The sequence below is a fragment of the Elgaria multicarinata genome, chromosome 6 (genome assembly GCF_023053635.1).
Source record: "Elgaria multicarinata webbii isolate HBS135686 ecotype San Diego chromosome 6, rElgMul1.1.pri, whole genome shotgun sequence".
NCBI lineage: Eukaryota > Metazoa > Chordata > Lepidosauria > Squamata > Anguidae > Elgaria > Elgaria multicarinata.
In genome coordinates, this window is record NC_086176.1 from 38,516,671 (window position 1) to 38,539,764 (window position 23,094).

The following is a 23,094-nucleotide window of genomic DNA, read 5'->3' on the forward strand; positions in this document are numbered from 1 at the left end:
AAATGCACCCACGGTCTAAAAAAATGATGCCCCTGGCCCTGAAAATGTTGTCTACCCATGGTTTAAAGCATATAACTTACTGTCTGTTGATTTTTATTTTGCCTTGTTAATTGTAACTGCAATGGCTGTGCATAAATACTTGAGCATTCTGACCCTATTCATGCTTACTTACAAGTAAGTTCCGTTTTGTTCAGTAGAGTTTGCTTCCAAGTAAACTGGCATAGGGTTGGTTAGGAGATTAGAGTGCCCCATGGACATTTGCACTTGGGCTGTGCATTCCTTCTCGCTCCCCTCTTGCATGGGAATTTCTGCTCCCTTTCAGTGTCTGAGCTAACCATGATGTCAGATTACATCCATACCAGTGCTAATCATGGTTAGAGTAGAGCCCAGTTTACAAACCCACTTCTAATGATGGCTACAAATTGTGGCTTGGAAATAACTATGATTAGCTCACACAGAGAGACTTAATGCTGCAATGCAGTTAGCTCAAAAAGTGAGAGGGATGAGAGGATGACATGAGCCTCATGGGGAGCTCTTGATTGGGCAGCATTTCACTTCTGCTTGGCCCATGATTGTATTCTTCTCAGGCTATCCATGCTTAATGAGGGCTAGTGCTGTGGGGCCAATACTCCCAATGCACTATAGAAATTACTGATGCATGCCCTTGCCTTTATAACTGGTAAAGGGATATTTGGAAGGATCTGCGTGGAATCCCGTGTCTATTCCAGATGGTTAAAATCAGGCAGAGGCTACATAAGCAACAGAGCCTGGTGAATAAAGTGTGATACATGCAAGCAGTGGTTCTCAGCTTGAATGTGTGACCTGCTTCCATTGAACTGTGTTGTGTTTGTAGTGCTGTGAGGTGATATGGAATTGCTCTGTGGTATTTAAGCCGTGACCACTGTTTTCACACATACAAGCCAGCATGTGATGTTGGCCAAGTGGTGGTTGCACATGTGTGAATGTATCCTAATATATCCGCCTTTTGGTTAGCAAGTCCCTTTCTGTTTTTCTTGTAGAACCTTCCTATGCCTTACCTGCAGTACAACCCTTTCAGTAAGCCTCCTACCTTCAGCAGCACTAACCCTTTTGTTGATCCTCTACAGTTCAACACTAACAAGGTTGGATGATGCCTGTGTGTTTGTGATGGACTCAGTGAACATTTATGTGTTTATAGCTTTCTCTTCTTCTACTGCTTCTTCAACATTTTTTTAAACAAGCTTCACTAAACCAGTGTCTTTCTGGGAGCAAATATCAGCAATGACGCCCAACATACCCATCCAAAAAACCCTCCCTTTGTCACCTGATCTGCAATTACATTTTGACACAGCAGCAGCACAAAGCCTGAGGAAAGGTCTGGGCGGACCAAATAATGCCAGGATGCAATGCTTTGAGTTCTGCAAATAGATGGTTCATAAATGCTAGGATTCCTCATTGTAACATTTTACACAAATCAAAATGGATTTGAAATTAGATTAAAAAACCCACTGAGGCTAAATTGATTACTGGCAGAACAGAGCCGTGATGTTCTTGAGAATATCAACATAAATACATTGTTTTCTCCCTTTCTCCTAGTGTATACAGATATTAGGGGGAGAGTATAAAACGTAAATGATTAATAGCATAATCCTGTACCTGCTTACAGGATTGAAATCAGTAGGACTTACTTCTGAATAGACATGTACGAGATTACCCCATAAATTAATTATCTATATAAGAATACAGCAGTGTAAGGCTTAATACTCAAGATCTACCAGACAAGTTTTGCTCATTTTTGTTTTAAACTGAAGCTTGAGCAGTGTAGATATGTAGAAACATTGTATCAGTCCTAAGACAAATTTCGTAATGTAAGGCTTTACATGAAGTTTCTTTCCCTAAGTAAGCGTTTTCTGATACTGTAAAGTCCTGAAGTGGCTTGTCAACAAGAATACTACAATCAACAACCTGCTGTTTTCTGTTACCATAGGATGTGCAGAATCCAATTAGATTTACTTCCAGTTGCTCCCCATGTAACCCCTTTGCTCCTACACCGTTTAAGGTTTGTCTTAATTTGTAGTTCCTGTCCTAGTCAATGTGTATATCAGCACTCCTTGTGTGTTTTCTGTCCCACACCCCTCAATTTGGCCCTGTGATTATTTCAAGAAAAGCCACACATTCCTTCCAAATGTACCTGCTACTGGCATTGGTCTGATACCCACAGGAAGCCACTGCAAAGGGTTCAGGAAGGGTCACATTTGACATGTGATATCTTACTTCTGTAGAAGTTCATACAGAAGGAGAAGGTTTTATGTGTCTCTGTTAAATGCCCCCTATTCAAATTCAGCTATGTTATTCCCATTCACTTATTAGGGTCTTTCCCCATTATATCTTAGTGGCATTGGAACCACTTTCCACATGTAATATCTGCACCAAAGGTCCCCTATGCACCCCGCTGTCAGTTAGACCTTTGTGCATGGAGAGTGAAGCTCTGAAAGAGCTCTGTAAGTGCATTAAACTGAACACGCTTACAGGGACCTTTCCAGACCTTTGCCTTCAATGCACGAAGCTGGCCACATGGGCACATTGGGGCAAGACCCGTGTGCATGCCCATGTCCCCCTCCCCATTTTATCCCTACATGCAAGCACACAAACACCAGCATAGGGCTATTTAGGTAGCAGTATCTGAGTACAAATCACTGCAAGGCAGACTACATTTAGCTCTTAAGGAGGCACATCAGCAGTCACTTCCACTTGTCTCAAGTGCACAGAATCTAAAGGGGTGTGTGTGTAGTTGTATACATTAAGTAAACTATAGAAATAAATGTCTGTCATCTCTCATAAACACAAACACACACCAATAGTGGGCTAGATCCAGAGTGTCCCTTCCACAAATGAAAGGGCTCCTTCAATTTGCAGAGGCTACTATTGGAGGAAATGGGGGGGGGGAGTTTTTTGCCAATCCCCCCCTACCTGCAGCCCCTCTGCACCTATACTGTACTAGTGCCCCCCCCCCAGCCCCCCCCACAAACTTCTAGAGGTTATTTTTAAGGGACTTCAGGGGGAAGGAAGAATAATTGAAAATTGCCTCCAACTCCTCATCTTCCAGTGGGAGGACACATGCACTGACCTTTCCCAGATCCAATCCAGTGTGGTTACTGTCTCAGATGTGTGTGTCTTTCCTTTCCACCTCCTCCCTCGCACCCGCCCAAGTCTCTATTTCAGTAAAAGGCACATTAAAAAAAGAGGAGAAAAAAGATTTCCCCAGTGCACCCATGTCACCAGCTTTTCTTTGTGGTTGGGATCATTAGAAGTGTATCCCTTTTTAAATAAATAAATAAATTACAGTTTGTCCAGTTTTGGAAATACATTTTCACGTCTATGTAAGCCCTTGGTACATTGGCCACTCACACATAAATCTTCACTGAATTTGGCTTGTAGTCTCTGTCCTGCTTGCCTGAAATGCATTTGAGCCTTCTGTTCCTTTCCTATATTTTCCATCTGTGATTACCTTTCTCTTATATTGTTGCTCAGTATTTTAATTTGAAAGCCCAAGCTCTTTCTTTTTCATCATTTCATGCATTTTGTTTGCCCAGCGCCAGTCTGCGTGTTCTCAGCCACTGTATTTTTCTTGCTCACCACAGGCATCCAGTCAATCAGATTCAGAGCCAGAAAAGACTTCATCTTGCAACTTGCCTCTGCCTCCTCCTTCAGTATCTCCAGGAATGAGCACTGATGTTGGGCAGCTGTCCGGCAACAAACACCTGGAAGATTTGGATAAGGAAGATGAGTTTGGATACAGCTGGAGTAAGTTTGGATTTTGAGATAGGCTTTCAAGACAAGATGTTGTCGTGCAAGTTATTACATCTCCATCCACTTTGTGATATTTATATTCATTTTTTGACTTGGTTGCGTAAGATCACATTGTGGAAACAAACGTTATTTTTGTAGTGCACCTTTTGCTTTGTGAATTCAGGTTCCAAAACAGGCCTATTAAATCCATGAAGCTTTATTATCTGGTTGTCATTTCATTTACAGTCCAGGCAGATATTTATAAAATATAACACAAATTCACAACGTGTTATGCCCACATATATGTATGAGGAGCTACTGAGACATTCTCTACTCTTTCATGTTAAAAAAAAATGAAATAGGCTGAGATTATTTTGTTCCAGTTACAGAGAAAGTTATTGGAAAAGAATAATAGATTTCTCCTTAAATGAGTTTGGTCCAATTTCTGAGGTGAAATTATAGGTTTTTATAATGACTATTGAATTCCGAAGCTTGGCTTGCTTTAAAGTTTTCAAATGTAAATTCTGTTCTTGCCGCCCACCTATATTTTTCGCTTTTTATGATTAGAAAAGATCATTCACCGGTACGGGAATCTGTCAGGAGATCTGCACATGATAGAGCTGGAAAAAGGGAAAGCTGGTTTAGGACTCAGCCTAGCTGGGAACAAAGACCGATCTAAGATGAGTGTTTTTGTTGTGGGAATTGATCCAAATGGAGCAGCTGGAAAAGATGGCAGGCTGCAGATTGCAGACGAGTTACTGGAAGTAAGTGTCTAGTAATTACACTTAAAACGGAACATGCTGACTCTAAGGACAGAAAAAACATTTGATTATTGGTGTAAAATGCAGACTTTAATTAACGGCACATTATTTTCATCAGTATGTCCTTTCTTTATCATTACTCTGGTTTTCTGTTATGAATTTTATGTTTGGATCCAGCATTGGTTTTCAATTATGCTAGTATTGGGATGCTGGGGGTTGAGGGGTAGCGTTGCATACTGAGAAACAGGAGAAAAATATTGGATACCATTTTGAAAGAAAAAATGGTTATGATTTAAGAAAAAATACACTCTAATATAATCTTGGGCCCACATATGGAACTTAATTTTAACTAGTTATGTATAGAGTTGTGTTGTTAATCTCCTGTCATGTAGCCTGGAGTTACTCCTTTGGATTTTAGTTACGTTTTGTTGCATTGAAATGTCTGATGTCATCGTAACTCTTTTTCATGGTCTCCAAAGACATTATGACAACTAGAAGTAGACAACAATTTCTCAAATTCAGCATGTCAGTCCCAGATGAAGGGAGATATGCAACTGACCAAATTGATTTTGAGACCACTCTGTATGTTTATAAAAGATGGAAACTTTTGATCTATTTGGTATGCAATATTAGATCCCATACTAAGAATATTATTAGATATAAGAATATAATAGCATCAGAAAATGTGAAGAGAGCAACATAAAAAGAGATAAACTAAGGTAGAGTACAGCCTAGCTGGCTGAGGAACGCTGGGAGTTCCCAGACTCTTCAACATCTAAACATGCATAAGGTTGCACCCTTAGTCTACATTTAGTTTATCTAGTCCACCATTTTGTTCCTGTTGGTGTTCATTCATATTATTCTGCTAGCTCTCAAACAAAGCAGGTCCTTGGAAGGCATCCCCTGCAATTTGTTTATGACCAGTATCTGCTGTTCAGAGTTATTATGATCGTGGAAATTTCATTTAACTGTCTTGACCAATGTTGATACAGCTTTCCTCCAAAGTTCTATTTAATATTTTTTGTGAAACCAGTGTGAGCAAATGCCACAAATCTGCTATTTATCTGGTGTATAGATTTTTATATATAAAATACAAATACATATTTATTTATTAAAATATGTATGCCTTCCTCTCTGCTTCACAAAGTGGGACCTCCCTCTTCCACTCTGAAGCACTCATAACAGTAGTTAAAAACACAATAATAAAATAACATCTTTAATAAGCAGCTACAGCAGACAAACCAATGCATAGGAACATCTTTAAGATCCATAACAAGTGAAACGGATGTCACCCAATTTGTATCCCAGAAGCTCAGTGAAGTAATACTGCAATACTGTTTTGAACTATATATCAAGCAAACACAGGCTGTGTGCCACAATTGTATATCCACCAACCGTGCCTTGGACAGAGGTGTGGCCTGAAGCAAGACCTATACAGGAAACCTCAGTGGTCAGGGAAAGGGGGTCTTTTTGAATATTATGGGCCCAAATCATTTAGGGTTTTCAAGGTGATAACTCCCGGCACTTTGAATTCGGCTCAGAAGCACTTAGGAGACAAGGAGAGTAAACAAACAGGGGCCACATACTCCAAATAATGGGCTCCAGACAACGCACGCAGGCCGCAACATTTTAAATCAGCTAGAGTTTCCAAACACTTTTCAAAGGTAACCCCACATAGAGCATATTGCAGAAATCTGTCATGGATGTGATCAATAGATAGTTGGTCTACCACTTATATCTGCAAAAACACTCTTGGCCAGAGCTGCCACCTAACAGTCCAGGAGCAAGGCTAAAAATGGCAGCATTCCCAGTTAAAGTTCCCAATTCGACCTCAACGCTGGTGAATGCTGTGTTAGGTATAAAACCTCTAATCACTGCAGCTAGAATAAACCCTCTCTACCTAAAAGAAACTCCATTGCTGTGATGTGGGCATGGGATTACGATCATCACTACAGACAACCTTTCAAAAGGAACAAAATAAGGTGTTCATAACAGAAATGATTTACAAACGAGAATAAAATGTCACTCTTCAAATAATAGGCTGAGATTGCTTAATGTTTCTTAAATTAAATATGGTTGTTTGACATTCCTAATAGGTGAGAAAGTTTGTCCCAGCTAAAGAAAATCTCAGTAGTTTTTCCTTCAGACTTTATTTCCCTAAACTCCACCCCACAATTAGGAACGGGTTTAGGAACTTCCTTATATTTCCTTACAAACAGGAACACCAGCCTCCAGTTCTTCCCGCTTCTTCTGGCTTCTGGGATGATTCAGATGTTTCAGGGACTATTTGTTGAAGTTCTGTCTGGTCAGACATAAACTAGGAACCTAAAATATATTATGTATAATTTGCTTTGCTCATAAAATTATCATATTTGGTATAATAAATTACATAAGTAGTATGTGTATGTGCTTTTTAGGTATTCTTTGTAAGGCTCTGGAAGAAGAAAAGCAGAATATAACTCATTAGGAGAGCAGTCCTATGGTCCCTGGGTGATCATTCCAGTGACCATAGGATGGCTCAGATTACCCCCTCTGAGGTCAATCTTGGAAGGGGGAGTTGAAATGCTCCAACCTCGGAAGGGGGGGCATAGATCCAGGCCCCCCCTGACCCATTGCAGCCAGTGCAGAGACAACCATGCCAGCTGCCTCTAAATCAAACTCAGAGAGGGTGAAAAGGGGATGTTCCAGGGGGCAGGAAAGGGAGGAGACAGGAGAAGCCAGGATACAATTTATCCTGAGCCTCCTCAAGCCTCCTTCTCTCCTCCTGTAAAGCACCCCTGCTAGATGGATTGAAAAGCCCATCTAGCGACAAAAGCAAAGATAGAAGGATGGAGAGGCAAAGATCGCCTCCACCACTCCTCTTGCCTTGCTGGCTTCAGCCCGGTAGGCCATGGGCATCTCGGAAGCATCCGAGTTTGGAAGCTTCCTTAAGGCAAGTCACTGGCCTGGTTCAAATAATGATGAGCCTTGTACCCATATGCTGCTTTCTCCTGCACATCATAAGTGTTTGTTAAACTACGTTTCCTGTTACATCCAAACTGAGAAACTGCTTTAATCTCTGCTTACTAATCAAAACATGAAACCATGAACTCATCATGATTTATAATAAACCAGCCTTCTCCAACCTGGTGCCCTTCAGATTGGACTCCAACTCACAGCATGCTGCAGCCAGCATGTCTCTATCTCTTAGCCTCAGCCTTTCCCATCTGAAATAAGGGAATAATAACACTGACCAGGTTGACAGAGAAAATATATGCAAAGCATTCTAACCAAAGACCTATATATCAAATTATTTCAAATAACAAATGGATAGCATTTAATTGATTTTTGTTCTCATTATCTTGAAGGCTTGCTATTAATCCTGAAAATTTAATCTTGAAAATTCAACCACGCTGTTGAGACACAACATGCAACAAAACAATTTTGTTTTATTTTCATTCTTAGCAACCTGGTCTTCTGTGCCTTTTTTTAAATTATTTATTTGACGAACAGTGAGAGTCACGAGATGATCAATCACTGGTAGAAATGGATGATGATGTTCCCAAAGTCAGCCAGCCCACTATAACCTAAAGGACATTTTCCACCCAGTAAGAGAGCCAAATACAAAACAACAGCTGTTGGGGATTTTGTGACACAGGGGAAATAATTATAACAGAGAAAGCAGCCTAATACTTGAAGAGCCAATTTAATAAATAGCAACAGATAAACTTGTTTTGAATAAATAAGCAAGTTAAAAATGAATATTCTCACCTTTTCATGCAATTTGATTTATCTAGATAAATGGGCAAGTTCTTTATGGAAGGACTCACCAGAATGCATCTTCAATCATCAAATGTGCACCTTCTAAAGTAAAAATAATATCTATCAGGTAAGCAAACTCTGTATCTAATCTTAAAATTATATATTATCTAAATGCACCTTTTAATAACATATTTTTCATATAATTCAATTTTTATAGCATTGCTGAAATATTCCTTCGATTATATATTTCTTTTCAGCACTACAACTATTTTAAGTAGCCTTCTTAAAAAAATGATTGTATTTAGGTATCAAAATTTAAAGAAAATCTCAATTGTCATGAGTGGAACCCTCTAATTTTAACACATATGTACTTCATATATTTTAGAAACAAAGATGCTGTCCATCAGATGGCCGTTAGTCCTGGTAAATCAGTAGAGACTTCACCTTCCTCTTCTGGGACACTTCAACATGATGAGGTAAAATAAGTATTTGATATTTATCTTATTTAGGTTATGTAATTATTATTATTATTATTTTATGGCAAAAATACAAAGATGCTGTTTGTACTGTTTTTCAATGATCCTAAACAAAAATCATGATTGATTTTAGCTGGACTTTAGTAATTTAATAGAGTCACTTTAATGTAAATTTGAAAGAGAAGGAAAATTAGATGTATTGGATCTGTGACCCCTATGATGAATACGATATGTTGTATTTTCCATATCCTTGACTTTTTAGAATATATTTTCTTCTTCCAGGATGAAGTGAATCTGTCAAGCTCTGTTTTGCCTATAGATTTTAGTTTCTACAAGAATATTCAAAATGTGGAACTACCTAAGGTAAAAGATGTGGATATATACTCTTGGTGCCAATGTCAGTGTTTCTGAATGGATTGCTGTCTGTGATTTCTTTAGTGTGAGATAGAAGGGACTATTTCTGCTACAAATAACTCATATTTTGACAATGGCCTAAATTTGGAATTTTACACACAGTTCCATTGCCAGAATTGGTGCAGATTTTTTATCGTTATTTTTGGCTACGCTTTTATGATTTGAATCAGATGTATTCTGTATATCTAAAAGAGCTCAATATGGTGATGCTGGTATTCAAGCCAGTACCCTGATCAAGCATATTATCTGGAGACAATGGAATGTGGCTCTGGAAAATCCAGCAGTTAAATTTCTGAGCAGTTAGCTTCTTTTTATGTAAAGAGGCTTAATCAGAATGTCTTAATGGTAAATCCTTGTTTAAGTGTTTGTGTGTATGGGTGAGGGCTAAAACTGTGTAAGGCAGGGGTGAGGAACCGCTTTTAGCCTGAAGGCCTAAAATCCAGTTTCAAAGAAGTTTCTTGTTCCATTTGTGGGCTAGGTTAAAGGCAAAGGGTGTGGGGCCTCGTTATTGTCTCCCAGGAAGGCAGGAGGTTTTGAGAAACACGACGCTAAGCATAATCAAATAACCAAAGTTTGGGATTCAGACAACATAGGAGTGGGAATTGTGCAAGTCTGGGCTCATTCTTGTAACAGAAAACCGTGGTTTAGCATTATATCCAAACACAGCCTCTTTCTGCACCTAAAATTATTTACACTGATTTTGTGAACTTAATTTGTCTCTGAAATCCATATCTTTTAGCTGCAAGAAGATCAGATTTAAACAAAGATTTATCTAGGAATTATATATGTATGTATGTATGTATGTATGTATATACGTATAAATACACACCTTTATTTTAAAAGTTTCAAAAATAACAAATAATTGAACCAATTACAATTGTAAAAAGCATCAGTACATTAGATAGCTTTGATTAATTGTCTTCTGTAACCCTTGTGTTTCCTTAGGATCAAGGCGGCATAGGTATTGCTATCGGTGAAGAGGACACACTTAATGGTGTGGTTATTCAAAGTATAACAGAGCATGGTGCAGCAGGAAAGGTAAACAGTGACCTGTTCAGTGAAGAAAACGATAAATATATCGGGAAGGATACTCCTCCAAATCCTTTCTCTTTATTTTTAATTTTTATTTCAGGACGGTCGAATTAAGGTTGGAGATCAAATTCTAGCAGTCGATGATGAAGTTGTTATGGGATATCCTATAGAAAAGGTACTTGAGCAATTAATATAAATATGCACCTTATCCATGCCTTTTCTTCATAACTGCTGAGGAGTCTCAAAGACATAAGATTTTGTTTAGGCATTTAGCTAGCTTCCCCAATAACAGGGCTGGTTTATATGATTTTAAGTGTTTAAAACATAGAATCATAAAATAGTAGAGTTGGAAGGGGCCTATAAGGCCACCGAGTCCAACCTCCTGCTTAATGTGGGAATCCACCTTAAAGCATCCCCGACAGATGGTTGTCCAGCTGCCTCTTGAAGGCCTCTAGTGCGGGAGAGCCCACGACCTCCCAAGGTAACTGGTCCCATTGTCGTACTGCTCTAACAGTTAGGAAGTTTTCCCTGATGTCCAGCCGGAATCTGGCTTCCTGTAATTTGACCCCACTATTCCGCGTCCTGCACTCTGGGATGATCGAGAAGAGATCCTGGCCCTCCTCTGTGTGACAACCTTTTAAGTATTTGAAGAGTGCTGTCATGTCTTCCCTCAATCTTTTATTCTCCAGGCTAAGCATGCCCAGGTCTTTCCGTCTCTCCTCATAGGGCTTTGTTTCCAGACCCCTCATCATCCTTCTTGCTCTCCTCTGAACATACTCCAGCTTCTATGCATCCTTCTTGAAGTGTGGTGCCCAGAACTGGAAGCAATACTCTAGATGAGGCCTAACCAGGGCCGAATAGAGGGGAACCAGTACCTTGCACAATTTGGAAGCTATAATTCTATTAATGCATCCCAAAATAGCATTTGCCTTTTTTGCAGCCATGTCGCACTGTTGGCTCATATTCAGCTTGTGATCTACAACAATTCCAAGATCCTTCTCACTTGTAGTATTGCTGAGCCTAGTATCCCCCATCTTGTAACTGTGCATTTGGTTTCTTTTCCCTAGATGTAGAACTTGGCATTTATCCCTATTAAATATGCTAAAGCTTTTTCTTTTCAAGCATTTCTGTTCCACTTCTCAGCGCAAGTTTCAGCTCAAGAAGAACTTTTGATGTTGATTTTTATTTTGGAAATTGTAGTGGCCCCGGAAGCTATTGAATAAGATTTCATTATTAAGAGATCATATATGGAGCGATGGGGGTTGTTTGGTGTGTTTTTTTTAAAAAAAAAAACCTGAAAAATGGTATAAATGTTTGCTGAAATAAACAATAAAAATAAATGTGTTAATCCAGCCTCATCCAACATGGCACCCTCCAGATGTTTTGGACTGCAACTCCTATCATTCCCAGCCAGCATATCACTTCTATGCTAGCTGGGAATGATAGGATTTGAAGTGCAATACATCTGGAGGGCACCTTGTTGGGGGAGGCTACATTAATATTTTTAGCTCAAATATTAGTGGAGAGCTCTTTGACTGGAAAAATGGACCAAGAGAGGAAATTGCATTCCAGCTTCCTCTCTAAAAGCAGCTGATTCAGTAGTAGAACTGAAGTGTAACTAACATATTTGTTGAAAGAAGCAGGATCTGCCATGCTCTTGTAAGTCTACTACAATACTTCTGCAGAGTATACTGGACTGAAAAATCATATATTGGTTTGTTCCATGGTAATTTACTATTTTTTATTGTTCAACAAGTTTATCAGTTTGCTGAAGACATCAAAGCCCACTGTGAAGCTCACAATCAATTCAGTGGAACAGGAAAGCCAGACGGCTGTTCAGTTACAAACACCTCTTTTCAGCGCTACTTCGGGCGAGAGAACTCATATCCAACAATCAGTTGTGCCACCTTCTGAATCGCCAGAACCGGAGTCAGTTAAAAGTAAGAATTTTCCAGTTACCGTTCTGAGACTTACAAATGAATTTAGTGAAAAGTTCATTGAAACAATCACAACTTCTAGGAAGGTCTGCATTATAGAATTATAATGAGCCATTTAGCCTGTGTATCATTGAATTGGTGGTCTCTGCACCACCATCTCATCCATGCATTGAGACTTCTCAGCTGTGCCTGTCTAGCTGGCCCTGCGTGCGGAACTGATAGCATTCCAGAGAAAGCCACCTTGGTGGTCCTGGATTCAACCTCCTGCCTGTCCTCCTTATACATCAGGCATAATTTGCACGAATGTTACAAATACTCCTGTATTACAGTTTACATCCAAAATCAAAGTAACTTTAATAAGGATGTGCATACCTTGGGGCCTCTGTTGTGTTGAGGTATCCAAATTTCATTAATGCTGCAAGTATTTCCATGAGCATACAGCATGGCCTATACAAGCCCAAACCACAGTTGTGACAGCTCTCTAGGTCAGGGAGAACAGAGTAGTAGTGATTAGTTCATTGCTTGATTCTGAAAAAGGATAAACAAGGCTTGAAGAATTATAAAAGTGGGGCCCGATTCTATATTCACATGTAAGTCCTGTTGAAATCCATTTGATATCAGAGGAGACTCGTCAGCTTGACAGTCTTTTAGCTTTCAAGAAAGCTATCAAGACTGATCTCTTCTGGCAGGCCTATCTAGTAGAATTTTAGGATACTTTTAGTATGCTTTTAGGGTGTTTTTAACCATATATACTTAGTTTTTAATCAGTATTTTATGTATTTTATGCTTGCTGTTGTTCTCCGCCTCGATCCAGTCGGAGAGGCGGGTATGAAATATATTATTATTATTATTATTATTATTATTATTATTATTATTATTATTATTAAATCAATTTAATCCACTGATTCCACTGGGGCAAGTGCTACTAATGTCTTCTGCATTGGGGCCAGATTAGTAAGTTTATTTTGTTTTCATAACTTTGATGATTTTATCAGACCAGTTTTCTGAAATGGTGGTGGTAATTAATAATAATAACAACAATAGGTTACACATTTGTTTCCTTCATTTCAGCTTTAGGATACCTTAATTTCAATTTCCTTAATTTGCAATTGGTTTCCTAAAGCACCATGTGTAGCTAATTCTTTTATTATAAGAAGCATGTTTATTTTCTGTTTTCAGACACAAGCAGGTCCTCAACTCCAGCCACGTTGGTCTCTGACCCAGCTACCTGCCCAATCATCCCAGGTTGTGAAACTACAATCGATATCTCTAAGGGACGTACTGGTCTTGGCTTAAGCATTGTAGGAGGAGCTGACACTTTGCTGGTTTGTAAAGACTGACGTTTATAATCTCTAGATAACCCCAAGCTAAAATTCTTAACATGAGAAGTTGCTCTCTTACAGCACAATCCTATATATGGGCTCATCTACACCAAACAGGATATTGCACTATGAAAATGGTATGAAAGCGGTATATAAAAGGCAGCAGCCACACGACTGTTTTATAGCAGTACTGAAGTGCACTGACAACTATTGGGGCCCGTTGACACAGACCATATATCGCTTTCATACCACTTTCATAGTGTTATATCCTGCTTGGTGTACATGTGTCATGGGCCCCAACAGTTGTCTGTGCACTTCAGTACCATTGTAAAGCAGTAGTGTAGATCCTGCGTTTTATATACCGCTTTCATACCATTTTCATAGTGGAATATCCTGCTTGGTATAAATGAGCCCTTAGTTTCTACTTGGATGGTAAATATTATGTCCATAATCTTATTTAGCAGTATTTTACACTTCTGTTTCGTTTAATTCTTATTTTTATGGAAGAGTATATCTACATTTTAGTGTATATGTGAGTGTTACCAAAGATGTTAAAGATTCTTGTCCTTTTTCTTTTGAATGGTATTTTAATGTTATTAGTCTCACCCTTATTATATTGTATAATTGTTTTAATAGCATTATTAAATGTTCATTCTTCTTATTTGTAGTGCCCCTGAAGAAGTGTACTTCCGGGTGTATTTGGCCAATGAAATCTTTATTTTTGTGCACTAATGAGATTTTCTCCCCCCCACACACACACTTTTTCCTGTTATTTATTTGCAATATTTATATGCTGCTCCATATCTAAAATAGATCCCAGATTAAACAATAAAAAGATAAAAAGATTAAAACACCATATTAAAATTATTCAATTTAAATAGAATATCAGTAAAAACAATGGCTAGTCAGTTGAGGAATGCTTTCTAGAAAAGAACTGTTTTCAGGAGGCTCCGGAACCAGCACAATGATGGCACCCATCGGACCTCCAGGGGCAGGGAATTCCAAAGAAAAGGGGTCACCACAGTAAAGGCTCTTCTCCTGGTGGACTCCAGCCGGGCCATACGTCCATATGGAACCACTATTGATGCCTTTCTTCTTTTGATTTCCAATAATCACATTTTTTTTTCACCACGGAAAAATTACAAATTTCTTTGAAGTTGTTTTTGTTTTGAGACCCTATGTATCAGAGTTTATTCCACGTGGGCTTATTGCTCAATTTGATGGTGTACCTGTAATACTCTGAGATCTCCGTTTGCTATTTCTTAGACTTGGAATAGTTGCAATACATAAATAAGTTGTCTGTTTTTGTTTGTATTTTATACTTTTTATGGTTTTAAATTTTGTATATTTGTTTTTAATGTTCACTGTTTTTAACTTTTGTAAACTGCCCAGAGAGCTTCGGCTATGGGGCGGTATATAATTATTATTATTATTAGTAGTAGTAGTAGTAATAATAATTAGTAGTAGTGGTAATATTGTTAGTGGGGTTTATTTTTTGCTTTTCAATCTGCAGGGAGCAATTATTATTCATGAAGTGTATGAAGAAGGAGCAGCATCCAAAGATGGAAGGCTCTGGGCTGGTGATCAGATCTTAGAGGTATAACATGGCATATTATACAATATGTTCATCCCTATTGAAAGCAGGGGTGGTGGGGAGAAGGAAGAAGAGAGGAGTGGACTAGAGGGAGACGTATAATGTCTGTTCGTGAAAGGATCCAGCTTCTGACATTTTCCATACTATTACATTCCAGGTGAATGGAATTGACCTAAGGAGTGCAACACACGATGAAGCCATAAACGTTCTCAGACAGACACCTCAAAAAGTCCGCCTCACTGTTTATAGGGACGAAGCCCAGTATAAGGAAGAAGATATGTATGACGTACTCAGTATAGAGTTACAAAAGAAGCCAGGCAAAGGCCTTGGATTGAGTATTGTTGGGAAAAGGTAGGTATACGAAAGGGGCTTCTGAAGCAGTTACGTCTTTTGAATAGAGGCTCATGCCAGATACAAGGCCTGCGAAAGAAGACAAATCAAGAATCCCTTCCCCACTTGAGTTAGGTTCCACGTGTAACCCAAAGGGCTGGGAGTTGGGTCTTGACTTGGGAGATCTAGTTTCAACTGACCCCTCACCTCCTGCTCAGCCATACAACAAGGCACACTCCCTTTCCCATCCCTACATCTGAAAAAAAAGTAGTCTTGAGAGGATGAGAAGGCCAGTCACAGACTCTCAGCCCATTCCATCTCACAGGGTTGTTGTTGTGAGGATAAAATGGAGAGGAGGAGGAGGTATGCTATGCCGCCTTGAGTTCATTGGAGGGGGGAAAAGGTGGGATATAAATGCAATAATAAATAAATAAGGAAATACCGTTCCAATTGGGGGGGAGCAGTTTAAATAGGATTCTAAGCTTCCTCTTTGTACCAGATAGCAACCCTGCTTAGAAAAAGATAGGGGTCTCTTACTTTCATACCTTTTGCTTGAGAAACAGAACTCCAGAAAACCTTAAGGAGTTCTTTAAGAATGTATCTACTGAGCCCCTTGACACAAATGGAGCCACCTTGACCCATAGCATTGCAGTAGTTGAGAATTCCCTTCGTCTTCAAACTCAAATTATTATTATTTATTTATATAGCACCATCAATGTACATGGTGCTGTACAGATTGCACAGTAAATAGCAAGACCCTGCCGCATAGGCTTACAATCTAATAAAGTTGTAGTAAACAATAAGGAGGGAAAGAGAATGCAAACAGGCACAGGGAAGTGTAAACAGGCACCGGGTAGGGTGAAGCTAACAGTATAGAGTCAGAACAAACTCAATATTTAAAAGCTATAGGGAAAAGAAAAGTTTTTAGCTGAGTTTTAAAAGCTGTGATTGAGTTGGTAGTTCTCAAGTGTTCTGGAAGAGCGTTCCAAGCGTAAGGGGCAGCAGAAGAAAAAGGACGAAGCCGAGTAAGGGAAGTGGAGGTCCTTGGGCAGGCGAGAAGCATGGCATCAGAGGAGCGGAGAGCACGAGCGGGGCAATAGTGTGAGATGAGAGAGGAGAGATAGGCAGGAGCTAGACCGTGAAAAGCTTTGAAGGTCAACAGGAGAAGTTTATATTGGATTCTGGAGTGAATTGGAAGCCAATGAAGAGATTTCAGAAGTGGAGTGACATGGTCAGAGCAGCGGGCCAAGAAGATGATCTTAGCGGCAGAGTGGTGGACAGAGACCAGCGGACTGATGTGAGACGAGGGAAGGCCAGAGAGAAGAAGGTTGCAGTAGTCCAACCGAGAGATAACCAGTGCGTGAACGAGAGTCTTGGCAGAAGAGACAGACAAAAATGGTCGAATCCTGGCGATATTATACAGGAAGAAGCGACAGGATTTAGCTGCTGCCTCGATATGAGGAATAAAGGAGAGCGAGGAATCAAATATAAAGCCAAGACTACAAGCTTCCTTGACCGGAGTAAGCGTGACATCGTTGACAGTAAGAGAGAATGAGAGGTGAGGAGAAGGTTTAGGAGGAAAAACAAGCAGTTCAGTTTTTGCCATATTAAGTTTCAAACGACGATAAAGCAGCCAGGCTGAGATATCTGAAAGACATGCCGAGATACGATGGTGAACATCAGGAGAAAGTTCCGGAGATGAGATATAATTGTGTATCATCGGCATACAGGTGATATTGGAGGCCATGAGATTGAATAAGCTTACCCAAGGGTAGCATGTATAAAGAAAACAGCAACGGGCCAAGCACCGAGCCTTGCGGAACCCCTACTGAAAGGGGAAAAGAGGAGGACGAGCTGCCGTTAGCCGACACGCTGAAAGAGCGACCCTCTAGATAGGAGGCGAACCAGTTATAGACAGAGCCACAGAGTCCAAGGTCATGGAGGGAATCTAAGAGAAGATCATGAATAGGAAGCAAGTCTAAGATGGTGCTATTATTGTAGAATGGGATATTGTTCCTTTCTGTAAGATTACTCCCTGTCAGCATATCTACATGGGTTTGTGGGAACGATAGGAAATGTAGCTGCACAGGGGTCCATACCCTCTCTTATTTAGTGCCCGTTACGTCATCAGTGACACAACTTGCCCCCTCCCTCCACCTTCCAGTGCCATTTTTGCCTATTTTTTTATAAAAAACATTTAAATCACCTTTTAAAACATTCAGAAGAGGTTGCTTGTTCTGTTATTGCCATGCTGCAGTGCAGTGAAAGGGGAAGCACACACGCCCAGCTAGCCCATCAGAAAAGGGATGCAGCAAGGCAACATCAATATTCCATGGCAGTTTTCCTGCTTTTGCTAATTCCTCCCCCGCATGACCCTTTTTGCACACAAAAACCATCCCTACTCCATTCACCATGACGTCATATAGTTTGCAGCCTTTGCGGCTTTAGAAATTCATATTTGGCGGATCGCATTGCCTGCACCTCTTTTGTTCATCAGCACACGATACGGAGCTATACAGTCTGCTTATAAAAAGCTATTCTGTTAGATTGCCTAGACTTGCAAGACAGAGAAGAAAGAATCAAAATGTTACGTTGCCCTGCAAAGTACCTGTTAGGTCTTTGCCTAAAGTTGCTTTCTCTTAATTAGGTAAGGATTGCAGTTAACGTATCCATATGCATATTATGACCCCGCCCCCATAAATAAGGCAGTATAGGATGTTTTAAGTAAATTAAACGTACCTCAATGCTACTTTTGCAGAAATGATACTGGAGTGTTCGTGTCAGACATTGTCAAAGGAGGTATAGCAGATCTGGATGGGAGACTGATGCAAGGAGACCAGATATTAATGGTGAACGGCGAGGATGTTCGGAATGCTAACCAGGAGGCCGTGGCCGCTTTATTGAAGGTAATGGTAAAAGAACAGATAAAGCCACATTGCACTAATTCAGAGTTGGATCCAGACTCTCTCTTGGTTGAAACTTGCCCCCCTTCCCTGTTGCTCCTGCTTTATTTGTTTTGTTTTGGGTGAATTATTTCGATCAGGCCATTATAAAGACACGCTGAAGCTCTGCAGATGGCATTCCCTCCCATTTTAGGGGTTACTTCACTTGTCACATCTTAACAAGTGACACTCAGATTGGCATTCACCATTCCCATACGGCTGTATCGAGCCGTTCCTTTTAGAACTTGCTCTCTTTCCCTTCCATCACTGCATTCACCACATTCAGAACTGACACACGGGGAATTAAAAGATCTTAATAGTGTTATTTGTTCTGGTGTAGCACTAAATTGCACAACCAACAATGAGAAAAGCAACCGTTTGGAGGAGGCCTTCTTCTCATTTCCACTAGTCTGAATCGGGATTATATTTTGTCTTTTGAAGCAGCTGACTAGCATCACTTTGCTGTGGCTTTTTCCTTGTTGGGAACAAATAGGAACAGTCTTGGTGTTGTGCATGTGATACTTTGGGCAGAATAATTACTAGCTAGTTACATGTTAGAAAGACGAAGCTTAGCCACATATGTGGAGATCCCAGAAGACACCAGCGGTGGAGGTCCTTGCTGAGTGTTGAGGTAGGGGACTCAGAATCTACAACACTGGCAGCCCCCTGGTATGGTTGTGGATGGTGTTGATGGTTTAGAGCCTAATTGGTTATTTGGTGAGCAATTACAAATGCTGGCTCCATGTTGGTGTATTTTGCCATTGCAGTGAATTGATTTTCCTCCACTTGCCCTATTAGATGATACAGTTAGATGAGAGAGTATCTCCTATTTAAAGCACCACACTGGGCTAGAAGTGTAATTTTGTTATGCCTGTTGTCCCAGCAGTATTGTGCCAGTGGTTCCACGAAAGTGGAATGTAGCTGATTCGTAGCGCTTATGTCCTTGATCCTGATTGGCAGGCACCAACGGTGTGAAATGTTCATCCATGGTTTTAGATCTGGTTCATGCAATCCCCAGTGCTGGTTTATCACACAATTGCCGGCGCATGTAGAATTTTCAGCCAACAGTTGTGTGAAACAGCCTTCAGTCTTCCTTTAACTAAGATATGCCTTTAATGATCCTGGGTTAAGGAATCTGTGTCTTATAAATGCCTGCTCTCTAGTGCTCATTAGGTACAGTCAGACTAGAAGTTGGAAGAATAAAGGCAGGCCCATTCCATTCGGAGAGGAGAACGTCTCAGAGCAGCCAGGTTTGTAACTGCTTGCATTGGCTTCATTTGGAACCATCACAAGCATTGTTAAATTATATAAGCAAATAAAAGGGAATTGATTGTGCAGAGATGGATAAAACCCAAAGCCAAGTACATAAAAAAGCATTTTTATGTACCCATTTCCACATTGGGTTTATCCAAGCTTATTTTTTAACGGCTTAGGTCCTGAAAAGTGCTACGTGGTAGAGCCCTGTTCACAAGGCTGTGAAAGGCAAGGTGCATCTACAAATGTACTGAAAGTTACATTGACGTTTATCTGTATGATTTTTGCTGTCACAACTAAACTTACAGGGCATGATCCAGGCCCTTCTCTAGCCCTTCCTATCTGCAGTGCTCCGTGAGCTGGAAAGTTCTGCTGCTGAACCCTTCTCTCACCATTGTAGCCCCATAGGAGAGCTGCATTTGTAGGAGAGCTTCGTGTGCCTAATTGGTTGGTGCACATCAGGCACAGAATTGATCATCATCTTTCTCTCTGAGTGACTATTATATCTCCAAAGTAGCTGCTGAGAACTTAGATTTAGTATGCAGTATCTCATAGAGCTAGTGTGCTCTTTCTTTTAAAAAAATAATACTTCCAGACACTATTTTATTCCAGACACAATTTGCCAAACCCTTACTCTCACTGCCTTAATACATCACAAACTATGGCCCTATTCTGGCATCCTGTTTCTAGTTATGTGCAACACATGAAGAGAGGGAATGCTCTAGTCCTGCCTCCCCACCCTTCACACACTGCCGTTGCCCTCAACACATTCTGGCTCGCATGGAGAGTCTCTAATGATTCAGGAGACTCTCCTTTTCAGACTTGTCAGCCTTGAAAAGTTGAGGGTGACAAACGTGAAGAAGGAGAGGGGCAGGGCTGGAGCACTCCTCTCCTCGTACGTTGAGTGTAACCAGAAACGGAACAGCTGAATAGGGCTTATAATGCTTGCAAAGCCAGAATTGTATTTCTGCTGCTGTGGAGACCATGTCCTTGAGTCCAACTAGCAGACATGGATCAAATAAAATATTATTTGTGAAAGATGAGACAACAGTGGTATAGTAGGAAACAACCCTGGATTTAAGAGATTGGGAGTCATTCTCATTGGTGTACCTCTCTAAGGTCAGCGAGGGAAGCAGCAGCCTGTCATCGTTCAGTTTCCCAGGTTCTGGATCCAACCCACCTGAAAGTTATGAAAACACCCTGAAGAAGAATTCCTGTAAGTTTCGGTTACGGCCGTTCACATTTTATATCACTTTTCTCTCTCTCTCTCTCTCTCTCTCTCTCTCTCTCTCTCTCTCTGTCTGCTGTGCTGTTAAATAAATGTTGTACTCCCAAAGTTGTAAGGGAGCTTGTGCTGTGGGATTGAAAGTGTTTTACGTGACAAAATCTAAATGGCTTCAGAGAATTAAACAAGGGTGCTCTGAGCTCAAATCCTCACTGATTAAAATAGCCGATTATCAATGAACCATCTAACTGATCAAATATATTTTATCTATGAAATATCAGAAGCAAATTCCCTGTTGCTTCTACAGTGGTGCTAGCCCAGAGCTTTCTTCAGTAGCTTGATTATCGTAGAAATGTTATGATGGAAAGAAGGAGGCTTGCTAGCAGGGATAGTCTTTAAACAAGCAAACAAACATAAAGATGTTTACTCTGTGCTGGAAAAGGAAATTAACAAATTAGGAATTCCTAAAGTAGGTCAACAAAAAGCACAGGGGTAGATTAAAGATGTATTTCATTCCAAAGATGTTCCTATAGGTTGTGCCCTCATTTGACGGAGGCCACATATCCAGTGCCCTACCTTTTCCTCTAATAGGCCTCTGAGCCCAGCTAGAGTAGTTGCAGGGGCAGCACTGGGGCTGAAGAGGCCATAGGAAGCATTGTATCCTGGCCTCTTAACCTCCTTCCCTGCCTACCAGAACACCCCGTTCCAGACCTTTCCGAGGTCCTCCAAGACTTGCTTTTGCAGCATCGGAAAGCAGCTGGCCCGGTTCTTTTTGCTGCTGCTGCGAGGGGGCGGAGGAGTGATCTGCTTCCAGAGTCCCCCTTCTGAGGTTGTGGCAGTGTCTACAGCCTTGGAGGGGAGATTCCAAAGAATCCTATGATCTCTCGCATAAGAACGTAAGAAAAGTCCCGCTGGATCAGACCAAGGCTCCATCTAGTCCAGCACTCTCTTCTCACAGTGGCCGACCAGTTGTCAACCAGTAACCCACAAGGAGGACATAGGTGCAACAGCATCCTCCCACCCATGTTCCCCGCCAACTGGTGTACATAGTCTTGCTGCCTCTGATACATGCTCTCCTGGGCCCATAGGATTGCTCTTTCTCTGTCCCAACAGGTTTCGGACCTCGTAGAAATCCTTCTTGAGGGAAATCTACTGAACAGTATAAATATAGTTTATGTTACGTGATTTAAACATGCCTGTGTATACTTAAAATATATGTATCCCACATGCCTAAAACTATTTTTACGAATAAAACTAAAACATCTAATTAAAAAGGAAGGCTCAAAATTCCCAAAAGTAATCTTTTTATAAACTGTACAAAACAGTAACATATATTTCATAACAACATCCCCCAGCATTATAAGAACTCACTCTTTATAGCCCAATTCAGTAATTTTTGCTCTTCAGTCTCTGGTCTCCTGTGCTATGGTGAAGGATGGAGAAGATTCCTTGTAGTTTTACCTATATATAGTTTGTTGCAAGGACGAAGAATGGCATAAATCACAAATCTGTCGTTTCATGTTGTAAAGTCTCTCACATATATACCTTTCCATCAGAAGGATTTACAAACTGTTTCAATCTTAAACTTCACCATATTTACAGTGTTTACAGGTGAAATATCTGATTTGAGATCTATCTAGCTATATGCCTCTATACAAGTAAAACTACAATAAATTTTAAAACCAGAATAGGAGATCATATTAATAACATCAAAATCTGGGATCATCGTTGTTACAGTATTGGGACAATAAAGTCCACAGACTAAATGATCTTTCTTTCTGGGAATTAGAAAAAGTTACGAACAGAGAGATAGAAGACTCTTTTAGAGAAAGAAATCAGGTGGGGTTTTAAGGTTTTTATGTTTTTAAACTTGGTATATTTGTTTTTAATGTTTACTGTTTTTAACTTTTGTAAACTGCCCAGAGAGCTTCGCCTATGGGGCGGTATATAAATGTAATCAATCAATCAATAAATCAATAAATACGAAGACTCCTTTTGGCCTTAATGAGTTTCTTGACCTTGCAACACTACTTTGAAATACAGCTGTTCCTAATCAGGACTTGAGCTCCTATTTGCTTGGCTTCTTCATCTTCCTTCATCATAGCACGGGAGACCGGAGGTTGAAGGGCAAGCACTACTGAATTGGGCTATGCAGAACAAGTTTGTTCATTCCATTCATTGTAAAAATAGTTGTATTGTTTTAGGCATATTGGATGGATACATGGGCATGTTTAAATCCTAAACTATATTTATATTCTGTAGATTTTCCTGAAGAAGGACTTATCTGAGATCTGAAAT

At 40.2% G+C, this 23,094-nt stretch overlaps 1 protein-coding gene across 1 annotated transcript in view; it reads left to right on the plus strand.

The window, feature by feature from the left end:
* MPDZ (multiple PDZ domain crumbs cell polarity complex component) overlaps nucleotides 1-23,094 on the plus strand; it is a 120,593-nt gene that overhangs the window by 86,510 nt on the left and 10,989 nt on the right. Inside the window, exons 29-44 of the mRNA XM_063129264.1 lie at nucleotides 1,020-1,121; nucleotides 1,967-2,038; nucleotides 3,621-3,783; nucleotides 4,336-4,532; nucleotides 8,306-8,397; nucleotides 8,656-8,746; nucleotides 9,029-9,109; nucleotides 10,106-10,198; nucleotides 10,293-10,367; nucleotides 11,949-12,132; nucleotides 13,309-13,454; nucleotides 14,965-15,048; nucleotides 15,203-15,396; nucleotides 18,134-18,281; nucleotides 19,481-19,567; nucleotides 20,691-20,787. Coding sequence (XP_062985334.1) covers nucleotides 1,020-1,121; nucleotides 1,967-2,038; nucleotides 3,621-3,783; nucleotides 4,336-4,532; nucleotides 8,306-8,397; nucleotides 8,656-8,746; nucleotides 9,029-9,109; nucleotides 10,106-10,198; nucleotides 10,293-10,367; nucleotides 11,949-12,132; nucleotides 13,309-13,454; nucleotides 14,965-15,048; nucleotides 15,203-15,396; nucleotides 18,134-18,281; nucleotides 19,481-19,567; nucleotides 20,691-20,787 — 1,906 coding nt within the window. The remainder of the gene's footprint in view (nucleotides 1-1,019; nucleotides 1,122-1,966; nucleotides 2,039-3,620; nucleotides 3,784-4,335; nucleotides 4,533-8,305; nucleotides 8,398-8,655; nucleotides 8,747-9,028; nucleotides 9,110-10,105; nucleotides 10,199-10,292; nucleotides 10,368-11,948; nucleotides 12,133-13,308; nucleotides 13,455-14,964; nucleotides 15,049-15,202; nucleotides 15,397-18,133; nucleotides 18,282-19,480; nucleotides 19,568-20,690; nucleotides 20,788-23,094) is intronic.